The following is a 19,402-nucleotide window of genomic DNA, read 5'->3' as shown; positions in this document are numbered from 1 at the left end:
ATACGTTAAATTGAATTAAGAACATTGTAAACAGTATTATATATGTTAAAACACTCAATAAAAAAATATATTAACAAAATAGAAAAGTGTAACCCACAATAATATAAAGAAAATAATAATCGGTGATGAATGTGATATTATATTCCAATATTATAATTAAAATCATTTACATCAAATTATATGCAATTTCAAAATGATTTTAGAATTTATTATATTTTTTTTACTTTAACATATAATATTTATATTATGTGTAAATATTTTTTTTATATATAATTTTAAATATAATATTACATAATTTAATAATTGAATCAATTAAATTTATATTATTTTTATTAAAAATGTAAAATTTGTTATAAATTTTTAGACTTAAACAGAATAACAACGGATTGTGACTCTCTTTATATATATATATATATAATTTATTGAGTCTTTCGAACACCACATGTCCACATGACTATTTTTTACTTGGCAATGAGTACTTTCTTATTCCTCAAAAAACAATCACCATAGGATACGTTCAATTTAGAATTTGATTTTTTTTTTTGGAATTTCTTGGCGACGATTTAATATTATTTGCGCTTCTGACTTTTTTTCGCTTCATCGGTTAAAAAATAGTTGAATTTCTTGATATGATCTATGATTTGATATATTTTCTAAAAACTTTTTACTTTTTCTCATGTTTTAATTTCTTTGAATTTTAATTATTATGTGTTTTGTTTTCTGAAGTTGGAGGATCTCTATTCAGCTTTAGGCAATGAGTTTTTTTTCTTCTTGTTTCTCAAAAATCAATCATCACATTATTCATTCAATTTAGAGTTTGATTCTTCATTAAAATAAATTTATTTTAATAGTTTTCATAATAGAATTTATATCATAAAATATTTTATTAAAGTATTTATTATAATACACTCAGAGTAATAATCAAATGTGAATCTCATTATTTTTTATAACAAGTAAATACTTTAGAAAATACAGATTATGACAAATGTGTAATATAAGTTGACTTTAATGTGTTATTTTCATTGATCATGATACTAATAAGTGTAAGTTTTGTAAGACATATGATAAATGAGTTTTGTTAGATAAAATTATTAATAACATATGAACAAAAAATTAAAACAAAGGTTTTTGATATTAAATTTCTTTAAAAGATTAATTTTAAATTTGAACAACTAAAAATAAATTTACCTAAATTTATATTTGAAAGAATAAAAATATAAGATTTTTATTATACCATCTCTAGTCTTTCTTTTAATTAAAAAATAAGTTATAGTTTAAAAATACACTATAACTTAATTTTTTATAAAAAATACCAGAAACGATAATATTTAGTGACTATTTTTATTATCCTATATTTTAATTGTATATGTCAAATGTTTTTTATAAATATATACATGATAATGATTTATATATATATATATATATATATAATTTTAAGTAATTATTTGAATTATTATATTAGATGAAAAATATTTTTAATAAAATAATTAAAAACTATAGAAAATATAATATTTAAGTTTAATATTCATTATAGCATTGTGTATTAAATTATTACTTGTTTAATTTTATTAAGTAAGTGATTTATGTGATATGTTGTTTTAATGTTTTAAAACTCTAAGAATTAAGAAATTCTTATGAGTTTAGTTGTTTGGGAGTTATTTTGAGTTGATGTCAAAGTTGATTAAGTTTAAGAAAAAGTATAAGATTTTTTTAAGATTTGAATTTCGTAAATTCATATCTTAAAGAACTTTAGAGAGATTTTAGAAAGACAAACTCTAGAGCAAAAGGAGATCTTTTTTCCTTCTGACTTCGAACCTGAGAGATGGGAATTAGAGGCTTGTAGTTGCTATACAATGGGAACTAAGAGGTCATGTTCTCTGTTGATTCTTCCTTTTCTTCTTCTTCTCTATAAGATTCGAGGTAAGAGAAGTTTGTAGATTAAACTTGTTGAGTTACATGTGCTAATTTTTAGATGTTTTTCCCATTGGTGGTTTTAATTGTTGAATTTGAAGAGGATTGATTTTTTAATCTTGGTATTTTTGTTGTTCTTGAATAGAATGAGAAGGAATTTGATGAATTGTGATCTCTTATGGTTGCATGTTGTTCCTTTTGATAATTTTGAGGTGTTTGTGATGTATGAGTGCTGAATTGAGAGTTGCATTTAGATTAAAGTTAGATTATTATTGGTTTGAGCCAAATTGCTGCTGGGTGCAAAAATTAACTTTGCATCGAGTGCAACTTCATGACATCAGGTGTAATGCAAGTTAGAAGCTCTCTGCCTTATTGGTGCTGGCATAGGATGAGTAGCCTCAAGTGTGATTCTAGTAGGAGTTCTCTGAGTTGGTTATGTCGGATGTGGGACAAGAGGCGCTATACATGATTGTAGTAGGAGCTCTTTGACTTATTGACTTGAGGTGCAAGATGAGTGGCATTGGGCGTGAGTAGTTCATAGGCTCTCTGCCTTGGTGACATCGAGCACAAAATTAGTAATATTTGGCATGGATTACATAGAGACACTCTATCTCATTTTCGTCAGGTATAAGAGGATTGATGTTGGGCATGAGTGAGCTAGAGGCCCTCTATCTCACTAATGCCTAACGTAGGGTGAATGACGCCAAGCATGGATGTCAGGCACGAGATGATCATATTGGACGTGAGAATGCTTAATGAATATGATTAAGATGTTGTGTGTTGTGTCGTAAAAGCATGAGAAATATGTTGTTTTGTAGTACTGTGTCATGATATGCATGACACAGGTTGTAGTGTTGAATTATGTTGATAAGATGCATGATGTTGAGTTGGGTTGTGAGGTGCATGAGGCATGTTGTGTTAAGCTCTATTGTGAGGTGCATGAGGCATGTTGTGTTGAGTTGTGTTGTACTATGCATGAAACATATCGTGTTGAGCTATGTGGGGAAAAGATAGTCACTATAAAGGGGGGTTGAATAGTAAATATCAAAAACTCACTTTTTGTAAGAGATTGAAGTAGTATCTACAATAGACGAAGTGCTAGAAGAGCAATCAAAAGAACATATGGAACATTGAGTATTTTTATACTAATTCATCTCAAATACAAACATTATGTCTAGTCCTCAATCCAACTAGATTGAGTTTTACTAACTTTCTCAAAGTTACAAGTGTTCTTTTCCAAGCCACTTTTGGCTTTACAAAAAGTGTTCTTTAACTAATATCTTCAAGCCACTATCCAAATATTCTTTTAACAACAAGCTTCTCTAGACTTAATCCAAGTATTCTTCTATCAACAAGTCTCTTCAAGCTCAACCTTATAATAATGATTATAAAGGTTACTCAAATGTTGTATTCGTCTCACTTAGATGTTGTACAACTGATTACAAAGCAAAAAATGTATAAAATAAAGAATAGATTTTCAAAGAGTGTTTTTGTACAAATGCATTACAATTAGTGTCTCTCTAGTAAATTGTGTCTATATGGTCTCTCTAGTAAATTGTGTCTACATTGTCTCTCTAGTAAATTGTGTCTCTCCAGTTCACAAGTTTGTTTCGTTTGTCTTTATTGTCTTTTCTTTTGGTAACAAGTAACCATTTGACACATTTTTTTTTTTTGATCAGCTAAGAGAAATTTGTATTAAGGAGGCACTAGGGGTGCCAAACCCAAATACAGAAATGTTGAGAAATAGAAAAAGTTACGGATAGTGTTATGCTACTCCACCCTGTTTACAAATTACAGAACTAGGATACATTTAATGCGAACATTAAATGTATTTCACCATATAGTACTTCTTATATGATTAAGGAGGCTACGTATCAACTTTCCATACCAAATGGAGCTTGCAGAAGTAATGTCAATGGAAAACAACTATTGTAGTGACTTTATCTGCTTTTCTCTATGATTTTAGAAATTTGGTTTTGATGAAAAACATGGTTCTTCTCTTTAATAGATTTATGAATTCTAAGATGGTTTTTTTGATTCAATCTGTTAAAGAATGAAACATTCAAAGCAAACTTTGTCATTAGTTTCAATAAATAAAAAATATTTAATCCAAATGAGATAGAATACATGCTTTGTCTCGCCTTACACTTCATATGATAAGTCTTTAAAAGACACATTTCAAAGACGTTTTCGTAGACATTTCTTCTATATATAAATGCTTTATTTGTTAGCATTAAAACTCTAAATATTGGGGGATTACCTTTTGACTTAACAGGTTGTATTGTGAACATAAGACTAGAGGAAAAATGTTATTTTTCTCGGTTGGGCTTAGAGTTAAGGTAAGGGAAGCTAGAAATTTGTTTGGTTCTTTTGGTTTGAGTTGCATGTTGATAAATTGTCATTAAATGATAATTATGTTGGTTGGATTCTAGTTGAATGATGAAAGGTTGAGGTTTGTCCTTATGATACAAGTTGAGAGAACTTGATGATTTGATCATAATCTTGGTTGCATGTGCCATTTTGGTTGTAAATAGTTGAGAATTGATGTCTTTGATATCTTATGTTGCCTGTTGGAAAGTTTTGGATTTCAGGTGGATTGAGACAATTTTTTAAGTTTGCATTTACAAATTTCTGATATCGCATCAGGTGCGTCTTCATGGCGTCAGAAGCAATTCTAACTAAAGCTCTCTATCTCGTTCACGTTAAACACAAGATCAATGATGCCAAGTGTAAGGAGAGAGACTCATCTCGAGTTGGGATGGTGTCAAATATGGTTTGAATGACATCGAATGTGAGAGTATTAAAAAGTCTCTAACTTAGTAATGTTAGGCTCCAAATTGGGTGGCACCAAGCATAATCAAGGTAAAGGCTCTTTGTCTAGACGACGTTGGATGCCATTGGGGTGACGCTAGGCATGAGTCAAACAAAGACTCTGTGCCTAATATGAGGCTAGGCATAAGTTTTACCATGCCAATCGTGAGGTCCCAGGGGTTCCCTACCTTTTAGTCATGTTAGGTGGCGTCGGGTGTGGGCGAGACAGAGAGTCCATTACCTCAATGGTGTTGAACATGAGTTAAGTTTCACTAAGCGCGAGTTGTATTATGTTTATATGTTGACTTGTGAGTTGATTGGTGAACATAAATAAAGTATTTGACACTATTGTATGTTGTATGATGTATGAAGAGTAATGTGTATGTGTATTTCAATATGTGATGATATATGTAGATGTTGTATGATGGATGACGACGATGGTCATCATTGATATGCTATTTATAGTATGGTTGAAATGTTGATAAGCATTGACATGCTACTCTTTTGTATGATTTCATTATTCAATAACAAAAAAATACATATTTTTACAATCTTTAATGGTGATAAAATATAAAAATAAAATAAGATTAATGCTTATAAAAATTATAAATTACCTTATAAGAAAATACTATTGTTTCCTTTTAAATTTTATCTAAGAGCATTACTTTCAATTACCATCTTTTTGTGAAATTTCTAGGAGCGTGACATGCTAAAGTCAATGCACATTACACAAATATGAGATCCAATCTTGTCTACGCACGTGTAATAAGATTAAATATTGTACATAGAAAAGACATCACATGGATGGCTATAATAAAGTGCAATGCAAAGACAAAAATTGGAAAACTGGATTCAATTACATTCAATACACTCGTAAACATAGCTTTTTTCTAAGCGAATAACATCCCATAACATAAGTTAAAACTTAAAACTTTAAATTTGCGCTTACCACATTGAGCAAGTTATACTACAATCCAAAATTTTCTCCAACCTGCAGGTAAGCATCTCCAATGGTGGAGGTAGCAATTTTCTTTCCAAACCCTTATGATTTTTCACAATGGAAAGTGTTCCCATGCCCCCTGAGAGGTGACGGTTCAGCAGGCAGTGCATGAACCAAACTCCTAGCATAAAGAGCAGAATCAATTGTCAAAGGAAACTTAGATAAAAAAGAATTAGCATGAAGAACAGTTAGGCAATGGCACTGTATTTGGAAGTTGAGGGTCAATGAGATTGTATTTTGTGGCGTCCATGAGTTTGTCAAATTTCCCAAACCCATAACCAACAACATGGAAACTATAGCCATGTTCTATTCCTGAAACCATGTTTGTTCCTTGGGGAACAAGTGCCACTGTTGAACCATAGTCCAAAACTCTAACCTTAGTCTCTGGCTCCACTATCTCTAGAATTAATGGTAAGTACTTCTCTATTAAATCATATAGTGGTAGAAAAAAGGGGAAATCCCTGGCTAGCACCCTGCCAATACAGTAGTAACAGGCTTCCAGTATTTCAACACTTGGGTTTCCTAATTAAACTCAAGTTGTTTGTGCTAGAAGCAACTTTTTGGTTAGAACTCTCGCATGAATGACCTTTGAGGCATGAAAAGGTGTTAGTAAAAAGGGTGGTCACTCTAAGTGAGTGGTGACATTTAAAGGGACTGTTCTCTTCATTAAGAAGCATGGTGTCCCTCTTCATTAAGAAGTCACTGTTCTCTTTATTCAAGTCTAGCAACTAACTAACAAAAAATAGAATGAAAGAAACTACGCAGTTAATGTAATGGAAGAGAGATTTCTGTACAACATATATATAGAATGGAAACTTGTCTTCTTCCAGACTTTTAACTGTCTCTATAACAAGAAGTATTATATAATTTATATGGTTATGCATCCTATAGCATTTTACACCCTCAAAGATATTAGTTGATGAAGACTAGTATATAGCAATTAATGGTCCCCCATGTTTACTAAGAGACGTATTCCAGTTACAGTGAGGACTGTACTGCAAAAAATGCTGTTGGTTGTATTATTAAGATTCACTACCAAAGAAATTTGTTGTCATTGCCAAAAAAAAAAACCTACTAATCGAAACCTCTGATTGGATTTATTATTATGTGATAATATCAAGTTACCAACATGAGGAGAGTGTATCTGTATCATTAGGGAGAGAGAGTAAAACAAGCATGCCATTAAACATTGAAAAACATGATAATAAATTCATCCAACTCCCTAACTGATTAATCAATTAATCATCGACAAGACACTGGATATAATTTGATCAATTTTTAATAGACACCTGCTTATTCTGATCCCTGTAACACGAGATGTGACAATACTGGTTCATACGGATCGGTCATTCGGAAAAGCAGATTATTTATTAAGAGTCTAATTGAATATAAATTAAAAGCGTTCTTAAGAACTTTTTTTATTAAAAATAAAAAGTATTTTTTTAGTAGAAATTCTCAAAAGTGTTTTTAAATTTGCATCCAAACAAGCTTTAAGTGATACTTGGCATAACATGCTAAATGACACATATGTTATTGGCCAAACTCAATAATCATCTATCATTAATAACAAACCTAGTGACGTGGTACACATCAAATTTAAAATTGCTTACGGCAAAATAATTCAACACAACCACAATTCCAGTTATAAGGATAGCCACTTGCTTTCGACCAAAAATCCAAATAACTTATGCATTAGTATAATACCCACCCATGAGAAAGACTTGAAAGGAAAAATGTGTAGTTGTAGTAAAATTGCTTGGCACAACATGACTGGAATGCTTATTATTTTAATGTATGAGATCCAACATTTGAGTTTTGAGAGGTGAATAAGTTGGGGTATGAGAAACCCGTGTAATCATCTACTGAAGGCAATCTTTTAAGCTGGGAATGAGAGGATTTGTCATCCAGTACAGAATGATTGTGTAGGGATGAAGAACCAAAGTCTTCCTTGAGTGTATCAAATGAAGGAAAACTTGATGAATGAGAGTATGCGAAGGCACTCTCATGTTCCACATCATTTATGGCACCCCCATCACAGTCATCTGCAGCATTTTGTTCAGTGAAATGTTCCCTTTCTGTTTCAGATTTATTAGCAACACTTGCATAGAATGGGTTCTCAAAGCTGCTATCTGGCACATGTGCATTATTTTTCTTGGTAAGCTTACTAGCCTCTGAGCGAGCTTCAGCTACTGCATTTTCAGCAGTTTGACCTGCAACCAACACATCTTGCAAATCTAGATTGGCTTCAGTTCTTGTCCCTGACAAGGAGGGTGAATAACCACATCTCTTAGAAAATAATTTTGGTGATATGGATGGACGTAATGTGAATGGCATAAACTGTTTACTTTCCTTTTTACCAAGTGATCCAAAATGGCTTGATGAGTGAAGATCAACTTCATTGTGTTTTTCTTCAGGAAGAGGCAATTTTGACTCACATTGACTACAAAATTGATTGTGGCCACTCTGACAAGGAAAGAACATGTTAAAACAATGTATTAAAAAGAAGTAACAAACTAACAATACCATAGACATTTTATGTTTTTCATCTGGCTAGTAAATTCTTAATAGTAGTACTATGCTATACTTACTATTAAGTCCTCATGCTTTTTAAAGAACTTGGTTTCTAAAGCAGCTGGATCCCAGTCTAACTTATGCTCAACAGCAATTTCTTTTAGAAGGTTCAGTTTCTTTTCCTGTGTAGGAGCTTGAACTGACAACAGCTCTATTAACTGCTATTGCAATTCACATAGAGAATGTCAATATGTCATAAAATAAAATAGCTTTTGACCTTAACTGTTAAATAAGAGTATGCATAATTCTAAACCTGGCGATTAACACTGCAGTCAGGGGTGAGCTCAGTTGCTGCAGATACAAATTCCTTTCCGTATTTGGAAGCAAATAGCAACTGAACCTGCAACAACTCTGGCAGATCAGAGCATCTTGGTGTAGCAAAACATACACTAGATATTGCCTCCTTCAAATCAAGGGGACATTCCCTGAACAACATTGAGAGTTACATGTATAATTAGAAAACAATAGTTTTTCCTTTTTTTTTTTTCTTTTTTAACAATGGTTGGATTTCAAAAATGCAAGTAAAAAGCTTAACTTCTTAAAACAAATAATTAGTCAAACCATGTCGAGTTACTGCAACAATGTGTTGTGTTGTGTCCTCAGCCAGAGTGTTAGCAGATGATTTTCTTATGATTCTTCAAACCTTTTACTCATTATGCTTATATTCCAAGAGGCCCTTGTATGTATAAAACAAAAAAGGGGGATTTTTCAAATGCTTTTCAAATCTCAAAGATTTGAACATATATATATTTAAGAACTCTTCATAACAGCTCTGTTTACAACAAACAAATTGAATAACAAGTTGACCATTCATATACATCGTTCTTCCTCTCTCTTATAGCTTACCAATACCATACACTGCCTTTTCACACAGGCTTTTATATGTTGACTTTTATCGATGCATGTGGATGTTGTGTCATGTCATGTGTGATTGTAGCTTTGTTCTTTGGCTAACCTTTGTGATTGAATCATTGGAAGGCGCACAGCAATAAGTTCACAGAAGAGTTGAATGATGTCTTGAGCAGTCATCATGTTTTCCTCTCTCATAACATGCTCCACCTATACCGCCATGCAGAAACGTGTTCAAAATTCTGAAACATAAACATTAAACAATATAGATCACGTGGAAATGAAGGGTATTATTCTATGCCTTAACACAAGCCTTGGCTTCTTCACCAGCCTCAAGTAGCTTAGCAATGTCGCTTCGCATCTGCTTCAACTGAACCTCTCTTCTGTTTCTCAGCAACTTAATACGCGGAATCGTGAGTTTCAGCAACGTTGCACTGAAAATGGAACACTACAAATTACTTGTCTTAATTAAACAGAAGACACATAAATGTTGAGCAGATGAAGGAGAGAGGATGTACCATTTGGAGGGTTTAAAGGCTTTGTTGAAGAAAGAATGAAGCATTGACATGTTGTGAATGAATCTGTAGGGAGATAATTGCAGTGAGGTTAGGACATTGAAAATAGAATAATGGGGATTGATTCATTAAGGTGAGACCCTTGCTTAAGAAGCAAGAAACCCGAATGTGATGACGCGTAATATTCAGATTCATTAAGCACATCCACATCGTCACCTTCTTCTGCTCCTACTTCATATTCTCAATAATATAGTTCTCCTTTTATATATTTGTATGCATGCCATGAATTTGGATCGCACCATTGGTGTATATAGCCACAAAGCTTATTACGCGAGATTATCAATTATCTATGTTTTGTGTTTTCGATAAATCATTATAAGATGTACATTTAAGTTTTTGCAATGTGGGGAAAAGAAGGAAAAAAAAAAAACACTGAATTGCATATTATGTTGGACTATTTTTTTTTTCCGATGAATTTATGTTGGACTAGTTAAGCACCAAGTGTCACCACTCCCTAATAATTTTTCATATTTTTACTATTTTTCTATATCTCTTTTTCATCATGGAAAAAATATATTTAGATCCAAAATGCTATTAATACATAATGAGAGATAAAAAAAATATAAATAAAATAGTTTGTATTATATGATAAAAAGATTATTAAAAAAAGATAAATGTATCATTATTTTCTTTTACATAAGTGTATCGTTACCTAAACATAAGTTAATTGGTATAATATCAAGTCAATGCATCAAATAACTAATAATAATAAGATAATTTATCTATCATATGTTATTTCATCTTAATCACCTAATAATGGGCATTAGATTTAGCTTAAGACATGTTTGTTTAAGAATCCTTTCTATATAAATTTTTATTTTAAGCTTTGCAACTAATAGGATAAAATTTGTTTTAATGTAACAAAATTTTATAATAAAGGAATACTTTTGATAAGAAGTTTTTTAAAAAAATACAATTATTTTTAAGCAAAATATATACTTAAAAAATATTCTTTGGAGTTGTCAATTTAAACCAATTCATCATTGACCAAAACATTTTCGTGTCATCAGATTGGACCAATTTGACATTAGGTTGAAGATTTTCTAACCTAATCCAACACCTAACTGGTTGTGGGCCAAATGTGGTGATCCATGAATCAATCAATTTTTAAAATAAATAAATTAAAAATAATTAAAATAAATTAATTTGTGTATAATAAGCTAATAAAACTTTGTAACGACTATAAACTAAAATAAGAAAATATATGTTTTTATTTATACTATAAAATATTAAAATATAATGCATAATAATAGAAATAAAATAAAGTATATTAATTGTAACAATAAAAATTAAAAATAAAACTCAATACACATAAAATATTGGCTTTAAAATAGATATTAACAATATATAATATTAAATTTATCATTTATTGTCTTAATAATTATAAAATAATTTTGGTTCACGAGCTAGTAAAATTTTGGGTTAGATTGGAGTAGATTAAAATGATTTTTAGCCTAATTTTTTTAAATCTAATTTATCCTATTTATTGAATTAACCGATTCAAGTTCATTTTCACACCTTTATTTGACAATATATATCATACATGAGTAGATTTATATAAATGGAAGGATAGATAGAATATTAGAATTAAAATAATTATCATGATTATGATAATACTTTAAAAAATTATTATTCAACAAGAGTACTTTTTTTAATTTATTTTTTTCCATAAGGACGGGATTTCAACAATGAATGCACTTAACAAGTAAAATATACATGATGATAAGCAAGTTATAGGTGACAAAAAAAAATGCCGAATGCGATTGCAATCATTAATTAAGCTATAACTCTACCTACATTCGATGATTTATATGTTTATATAGGTTTTTGAATCTGCTTACTAGACATTTGAGTCTTCTGTTTACCCTGGATTATGGCCCTTGGGATTTTGTTTTTTTTAAAATGTCTTTCAAATTTTAGATTCTTTGAAGGCCTTCACGGTAATTATGTTATAAATTATCGATAATTTGTATGATAATTAATTCGATTACTATGTAGTAACTTGTATCGCATTTATTCTTATTAATACTAAAAATAAAAAAGTACTCCCCCATCTCACAAGTCATGCATGTTTCGACACATAAGTTAAAAATGTAACTTAACTTGTTTTGTAATTAAATGAATTTCAAACCAAAAACTTAAGTACAAGAGATTTATGTACTCAATTTAAAGTTAAATTGTCATTCAAATTTAATTTTTGATAAAATTATCATTAATCAGATTTTATTTATCGATTGATTTAAAATGTCGAAGCCTTAGGCCCCGATGTGGAAAAAAAAATTAAATGAATTTCAATTAAAAAAAAAGTTGAATATTTGATTTTATTCAATGATAATTATCCTTTGGCTAATGATATATATACCTCCTTTTTTTTATAAGTACACTTCCTTTATTTTTTTTTAAAAAAATTTAAAATATTTTTAATTTTACATTTTTTACTCTCAATTTACTATTTTTTTCTTTTTATACACCTCATTCTTTCTCTTTTTCGATTTTCGGTTTTTACATGCATTTTTTCTTTCAGTATTTCCTTTCCTTTCATTCTTCCAAAAACCTTAACATTAAGTTTAGTGTTATGAAAAATATATTTTCACTATTCTAGAATACTATGCGGATAGTGAAATCAACGAGAAAATTAAAAGAGAAAAGGAAAAAGAATAATGTAAAATTAAAATAGTTAAAATTACTTATCAAAATAGGTGGGGTGAAGAAAATTTAAGGGGTGCATATGAAATAAGGGAAAGAGGTATATAAAAAAAAGTGTTAAATTAAATGTAAAATTAAAAAAAAAAAAAATTAAAAATATTTTAAAATTTTAATTTTTTTTATTTTTAAAAAGAGGTGTACTTATAAGAAAAGGAGGTGTATATATATGATGCTTATCCTTTTAGGTTAGGCCCAAATGTGAGAATGATGGGCCAGCCCCGTAACCCGTTTTCAAGTGTTGTATTTGGCATCCTCCATTGGAGCTGAATGTAAGAGACGAACATGAACTGAGAGAAGCAAATAGCAGCGCGCAAAACCAAAGGTCGTCTCGTCTTCATTCCTTTTCTTCCGGTAATTTGTCTTTACCTTCTTTTCTCTCTGTTCCAAATTTCAATATTCTTCATCACACTATTCCAGCTTCTAAAATTCAACAGTTACCTGTGGCTTCTTTTTTCGGTTTTCATATCATTATTTTCCACTATTGTGTTTATTATTCATGAGTTTAAAGGTTTTTTCACATCCTATAGGTAGCAAAAAAAACAGTGATATAAAATATTTGGTTGGATGAAGAAATAAGCAATTGGAAGTTGAGAGTTATTGCATGAATTTATTTCAGGTTTTGGAGAGTTGAAAACGTTTTATTGATAGTTTAGCCAACACAATGAGCACTCAACCTCTTCATGATGATGAAGACGATAACGGTGAAGTTTTCCTTGATGCGTCTGACATCGTCCATGAAGTTGCCATGGATAATGAAGATCTTCCTGAAGCTGATGATGATTCTGAACTCGGTATGAACTTGCTGTAAATGCTTCTAAACAGTTATTTCAATGTGTTTCTATATGACCTGTCTTGTGTATGATTTCTCTATTATCCTTTCATTAATGCTAGAACTTAGAATTGAGAGGAATTGTTTTTCAGAGTGTTAATATATTTGGTAGTGATGTTATTTTAAATCATTTCAGAGGATGAGGATGATGGTGATTTTGTGCACAAATTCACTGCCCATACCGGTAAGATTTCTACCTTTTTGTCTACGGTTCTGCTTAGCCATCCTGATGTTGCCGAGCCTTTTTCTGTTCCTTTTTTCAAATTTTAAAGTCATATATCACGTGTATGAAAGGTTTTACCAGGGAATTTATGATATTTTCATGAATTCTTGTATAGGGGAATTGTACTCAGTTGCCTGCAGCCCAACAGATGTGGCTCTGGTGGCTACTGGGGGCGGTGATGACAAAGGATTTCTCTGGAAGATTGGTCAAGGGGATTGGGCTTTTGAGCTTCAAGGTGCTTACCTGACACTAGAGTTACCGATGGATGGATATTTTTCCATTTAGGATAAGTGTCACATAATAATTGGTATAGTCAATATCACATTATTGGCAATTCATTGAATGTCCAAATGAGTTTGTTATTAATTTTGTGCAGGTCATGAAGACTCTGTATCCAGTTTAGCTTTTAGCTATGATGGACAGCGTTTAGCATCAGGAAGCTTAGATGGAACTATTAAAGTATGGGATGTATCTAGAAATTTTGAAGGTATAAATCTGGAAGGTCCTGGAGGGAGCATTGAGGTGAGATTGTTAAAGAAGACATGGTGTTATTTTTGTAGTTATTACTTATTACTGAAAGAAAATATCAACATGGACTGGAAACAAAAACCGAACCAAACCAAACTCAACCTTAGTTTTCTTCCTTTTTCTGTTGTAAATAGTTGCTGAATTTGATGCCATGAAATCTTTCAGTGGCTCAGGTGGCATCCAAGAGGACACCTACTCTTAGCTGGTTCTGACGATTTCAGTATTTGGATGTGGAATACTGATACGGCTGCCTTTCTTAATACATTTATTGGTCATGGCAATAGTGTAACGTGTGGTGATTTTACTCCCGATGGTAGTAATTTCTCTTCATCTTGGTGCATCTTTTGTTAAATGTTGTTATTTCTGGTATATATTTTTACACTCTTCAATTTCTTTTTACTTGGTGCCTAAGGGAAATTAATATGTACTGGTTCTGACGATGCAACCTTGAGAGTATGGAATCCTAGAAGTGGAGAAAGCATTCATGTTGTGCAGGGTATGTGAATTGCTTGTCAAGTGTGTGCTTATTGTGTTTGTTTTCTATTACTCAGTAATGCATTTTGTTAATTATTCATGCCTCCAATCTAAATGTGCTGTGGTCTTACTATTCTCCATAGTAATTTGCAAAACATATTCTGGAATTTTCTGATATTAAAAGGGATGGGATGTAGTTTGAGCAATTTTAAAATCAATTTGAAGCATTTTCTCGGGTATCTTTTATCTCTTTTCTCATTTCAAGTAGGGACAACATTCATGAGGTGAAACTTGATGTATATCATGTCATATGATAGTTTCACAAAAAATTGATGTCGAATAATCCTACTTCCATCTGCAGATTTTTTTTTCTTTTTTTTTTGTCTTCTTTTTGCTTTTGACAACGTGCTTGAGTTTGCTTTCTAGGTCATCCATATCATACTGAGGGATTAACATGCTTGACAATAAATTCAACTTCAACTCTTGCTCTTTCTGGTTCTAAGGATGGATCTGTCCATATTGTGAATATCACCACAGGAAATGTATGTGTTTTCATTGCATTTGATATTCACTGCACTGTTTTCTTTAGTCTATTTGTCTTGTGTTGCGTCTTTGCCTTTGGGTACTTGTTATTTTGAGAAAACTTTCGCTGTCTTCACTCGTGTAATGTTTCTAAAATTTGGGTCATATGACCTTTTATTCTATGTCGTACTTAAATGTTAGAGACAATAGTTGCTTTAAAGAAATTTGAGTGTAAAATATCTAATCCATTGATTGATGCTAAATATCTTAGCATTTACTCAAAGAATAATAACCTCGAACGTCAGTTGCAATAATTTGAGTGAAAAACAATTTTTGTTGGATTACTGTTGTCTCGTGATTTCCCCTTTCCCGTGAAGGGCTAATGAGAACAAGCATGTGAACATGTATGGGAATCACAAATTGAAGAACGTTCAGCAAGACTGGTTTCAGACTATGTTGTCAGTTTGTCATAATTTAATTTTCACAATTGTAAGACTAGTCTGAGTGATGCTTGATTTGACTGTAATTAGAAATTCAACTTGGCAGTTTTGTAACCTAGCTAGATGATGAGTTTGAGACGGTCTTCAACTTAATTCCACTACCTTTTTTTCTGTTTTATGAAAGCATTTTTTTTCTAAAAAAATTACGCCCTTCTATAATATAGCCTGTCTTATACTGTTGTAAGTGAGACTGCATATCCTAATTATTCCGTTGTCTCTGCATGCTACAGATTTTATTAGCTTTCTGCTTTGTCTCTAAGAAACGTTGAGTTTCATGTTTGACAGGTTGTTGATAATAATGCTCTTGCTTCTCATTCAGATTCCATAGAGTGTGTTGGATTCGCACCAAGGTTTGTATTCATGTGCACGGTGGAAATTTTATTGGACACGGGTTGTTGAAGACAGGGGGGGGGGGGTTGTGGTCATAAGTCCACCAATATAATGTTACAGCCAAAATTATAGTCTTATTGGTTATAGACATAATAAAATAAGGCTTTTCTTTTTATAAAGAGGTACAAAATTGGCTTAATTGCGTTTTTTAATCTCTCGAGTATTAAAATTATGCAATTTTGGTTTCTAAGATTCAAATTGAGCAAGTTTTGTCTCTTAAGTATTGTACTCGTGCGATTTTGGTTCCTCAGATTTTAATTAAGTAATTTTAGCCCATTAAGATTCACAATTATACTATTTTTGACCTATTTAATTACATATATTATCATTTTCATTTATGCATTAAATGATATATATTTTTTATTACTGAAATTACTAATATATGTAACTTAAATAGGTAAAAAATTGTATAGTTGCAATACTTAAGAGATTAAAATCACACAATTACAGTACTATAGAGACAAAAATTACATAATTATGATACTTAAGAGACTAAAATCGCTCAATTTAAATTTGAGAAACTAAAATCGCACAACTATTATACTCGAGGGACCAAAAACGCATTTAAGCCAATAAAATTCAAGTCGCTCAATTTAAATTTGAGAAACTAAAATCGCACAACTATTATACTCGAGGGACCAAAAACGCATTTAAGCCAATAAAATTCAAGTGCCGTGACTCAAGAATCATGAAATGTTATTATGTTAGACTCACCTAACCTTCAGTGACTGGCTTATTGTATAAATTCTGTTTGTATAAATAATTCTACTTATTTCTAAGGAATAATTGACAGCAAAATGACCCCAACCTTGCTTAAATATGGATAGCTTATACAAGGGGAACTATGAATAGTTTGTTCTTTTAAATTTGATGCGAGCCATGAATAATTTTTTCCCTTAAAATTTATGATAGTGGTTCCTGGGCGGCAGTTGGAGGCATGGATAAAAATCTGATCATCTGGGATATAGAGCATTTATTACCCCGAGGCACTTGTGAACACGAGGTTTGTTGGAATCTTGTTCTGTCCAAAGTGTCATGTTTGTTTTGTGCGTTTAGAGACAAAATGAGTTCTGTTTGCAATTATACATTGGCATGAAATTTTCAATTTTTGTTCTCGTATATGATGATATAAAGGAATTTTGCCTTGTGGGCAGGATGGAGTGACATGTTTGGCATGGCTTGGTGCATCATATGTGGCTACTGGTTGTGTGGATGGTAAAGTGAGAGTGTGGGATAGTCGGTCTGGTGAATGTGTAAAAACATTCAAGGGGCACTCTGATTGCATTCAGTCTCTTTCTGTGTCTGCTAATCGGGATTACCTTGTCTCGGCCTCAATTGATGGAACAGCTTGTGCTTTTGAGGTTGAAAATTTTCGGTAAGCAATCCCTGTTGCGTAGGATGAGGTTTTCAATCATCTAAGTGAAGCCCTCTGTGTTTATGTCCTTGGAGGGCGGGGTGTTACTCTACAGATCTCAGATTGTTATTTTTATGCTGAAAGTTAAAAACTGTAGTAGCATATGCTTTTCCTGGACCGAGACATTATAGATCGAAAGGTAGAATTTGTTTTAGCTTATTTTTCACCATTAATATTATTGGTTTTGATGTTCATACTGACTTAAAATGTGTACATGAAGGTGGTATTTATTCGTTGTGGACTTTTTTTTATGGATCATTAAAAGTTAACATGGTTACCAGGTACAAAAAACAATCCACTAAAAAGCTGCTTAGGCATTTTGTCAAATCATTTTGTTTTCCAAAAGTAACTAATTTGTGCAGCGAGTTCACAAATTAAAAAGGATCAAGTTAAGAAAATAATAAAACTACAAGATACACAAAAGCAAACTTCACAACATGCATTAAGCTTTCAAATTATGGAATTAGTGGTCTTAAATCGACTAAAGCCCAGTGAATATTGTTAGATGCCCATTTATAGCAGCCCATTGACATTGATCTGATTGTGGAAACTGGATATCTGATTTTCATTTTCTTTTTTTTTTCTCCTTTTATTTTCTTGAAGATTGGATATTTTTTATTGTGTTTTTTTAGCTTAGTTTTTCAAAACTATTTTATAAAATAAAAATTTGAAGTTTTTAAGGAAAAAGAAAGAAAAAAAATGTTTAATGGCATTATTTTAAACAGTTTTTAAATGAAGGAGACACAGCCAAAGTCTTCTTCCTCACTATTTCTCTGTCATCAAGGAAAGAATCTTTTTTCTCACTATTCTCCACATTTTCCTGCCGAATAAATTATCATTGGAGATACCTTTTGCCAGCAAGAAAATTTTTACTAGTTATTCCTATTTTTCCATGTGTCATGAGAAAAAGCCGAAAACTCCACCAATCACCATGGAAATATGATGCTACAATGAATAAATAAACTTGGTGCAATATAACCTTGCCTCAGTTTTAAAAACTGGCTTTGTAGCTATAATATAACTGCTGGGAATAATCTTAGTATTGATATTCTGGTTCTGAGGCTTTATTCTTTCTGCACTTGAAGTCTTTTGACCACCGAAGAATCGAAGACGAGGACCACTGTTTAAAGTTATCATTTAGAATGTTTGCTAATCGGTATAGATTATAATATTTTCGTAAGATTGTTTATAATTCTCTTTTATTTTGTTTGAAGCTAGTGATCAAAATCAGATTATAATATTATGTTATTTCTATTACAAACATATTTGCTCAAATAAAAGAATTGAAGATTGTGATTAATGGATAACATATTAACTTTTAATTAACTTCATTTTTTAATTTTTTTCAGGTGATTGATTATTTGAAATATAAAACCATTTACTATAAATATTTTAAATTCATTTTTCGTAATTTTACTATAAAAATAATTATTTCACACAATTCAAACAAAATAGATTGTCTTAAAATTATTTTCCATCTAACACTTTCAAATATAAAATTTATTTCATACAATTGGTTGTAACACTGGTAATTATATCTACCGTTAATTATTTAAACAATCTATTTTTCACAACTAACATAAATACATACTAAGAATGAAAAATAGATGAGATGGTTTACGAGTTTTTTACAAAAATGTTGTCCTAAAAGCTTATTTTTTAAGCTCTAAAAGGTTGTGTTAAATAATACCAGAGTTAACTAATGCTCCAACCTACATTGAGTACATTCTTCTTTGACTATTTCATTAGAGTGTTATTATTCTTCCTTTTTATTTTCTGTTTCACTGTCAAGTAAGAAATAACATGCATATTAATTGAACCTAATAGTGTGTAGATTGTGATGAACGGATTGATAGTGACAAGGCAAAGAACAATGAGCCGTTGATAGAGGAAATGAGATATCCCGAATGGCGGGCAATGTGCCTTGAAAATGGCAATTTGTGCCTTTAAATTATTACAAGTTGCACATATTATGCCCAATCCAATCCAATAAAACAACAAATACCAACTTGCAACTTTCAAGTTTCCTACTTGCACAAGATAACTTTGTTGACGTTTAACTAAACCACATTTATGTTTGGAACATTTTGTCAAATACC

General features: G+C 31.2%; 2 protein-coding genes and 1 non-coding gene across 3 annotated transcripts; 2 read left to right on the top strand and 1 right to left on the bottom strand.

The window, feature by feature from the left end:
• Positions 1 to 553: 553 nt before the first annotated feature.
• LOC114916749 (small nucleolar RNA U36a) lies at positions 554 to 637 on the top strand. The gene has a single exon (XR_003805354.1). It is a non-coding gene; the product is annotated as a small nucleolar RNA U36a (small nucleolar RNA).
• Positions 638 to 3,076: 2,439 nt separating this feature from the next.
• Positions 3,077 to 10,488, bottom strand: LOC114916733 (Regulator of Vps4 activity in the MVB pathway protein). Its single transcript, XM_029274151.2, has 5 exons — positions 9,661 to 10,488; positions 9,249 to 9,576; positions 8,547 to 8,718; positions 8,311 to 8,451; positions 3,077 to 8,185 (listed from the first exon to the last, which is right to left on the bottom strand). Exons 2-5 carry the CDS (start codon positions 9,338 to 9,340, stop codon positions 7,505 to 7,507), a joined length of 1,086 nt encoding a protein of 361 aa, XP_029129984.2. The 5' UTR covers positions 9,341 to 9,576; positions 9,661 to 10,488; the 3' UTR covers positions 3,077 to 7,504.
• Positions 10,489 to 12,614: 2,126 nt separating this feature from the next.
• Positions 12,615 to 17,536, top strand: LOC109812206 (transducin family protein / WD-40 repeat family protein). The gene is made up of 11 exons (XM_020376124.3): positions 12,615 to 12,774; positions 13,040 to 13,214; positions 13,389 to 13,436; positions 13,591 to 13,710; positions 13,852 to 13,997; positions 14,169 to 14,316; positions 14,416 to 14,499; positions 14,904 to 15,019; positions 15,785 to 15,849; positions 16,802 to 16,892; positions 17,044 to 17,536. The coding sequence occupies exons 2-11, from the start codon at positions 13,085 to 13,087 to the stop codon at positions 17,266 to 17,268; spliced, it is 1,173 nt and encodes a 390-aa protein (XP_020231713.1). The 5' UTR covers positions 12,615 to 12,774; positions 13,040 to 13,084; the 3' UTR covers positions 17,269 to 17,536.
• Positions 17,537 to 19,402: the final 1,866 nt, after the last annotated feature.

This window comes from Cajanus cajan, chromosome 7, assembly GCF_000230855.2.
Source record: "Cajanus cajan strain Asha chromosome 7, NIPB_CcT2T_4, whole genome shotgun sequence".
Classification (NCBI taxonomy): Eukaryota; Viridiplantae; Streptophyta; class Magnoliopsida; order Fabales; family Fabaceae; genus Cajanus; species Cajanus cajan.
This window is presented reverse-complemented; position numbering and strand designations above follow the sequence as displayed.

Excerpts from the sequence above, each read along its gene's own strand:
- LOC114916733 (XM_029274151.2), bottom strand. The coding sequence starts at position 9,340 with ATGAGAGAGGAAAACATGATGACTGCTCAAGACATCATTCAACTCTTC. Across the intron at positions 8,452-8,546 it reads ACTGCAGTGTTAATCGCCAG|TTAATAGAGCTGTTGTCAGT; the intron begins GTTTAGAATTAT and ends TTGCAATAGCAG. Across the intron at positions 8,186-8,310 it reads AAAAGCATGAGGACTTAATA|AGTGGCCACAATCAATTTTG; the intron begins GTAAGTATAGCA and ends TTTCCTTGTCAG.
- LOC109812206 (XM_020376124.3), top strand. The coding sequence starts at position 13,085 with ATGAGCACTCAACCTCTTCATGATGATGAAGACGATAACGGTGAAGTT. Across the intron at positions 14,317-14,415 it reads TGGTGATTTTACTCCCGATG|GGAAATTAATATGTACTGGT; the intron begins GTAGTAATTTCT and ends TTGGTGCCTAAG. Across the intron at positions 15,850-16,801 it reads TGTGTTGGATTCGCACCAAG|TGGTTCCTGGGCGGCAGTTG; the intron begins GTTTGTATTCAT and ends AATTTATGATAG.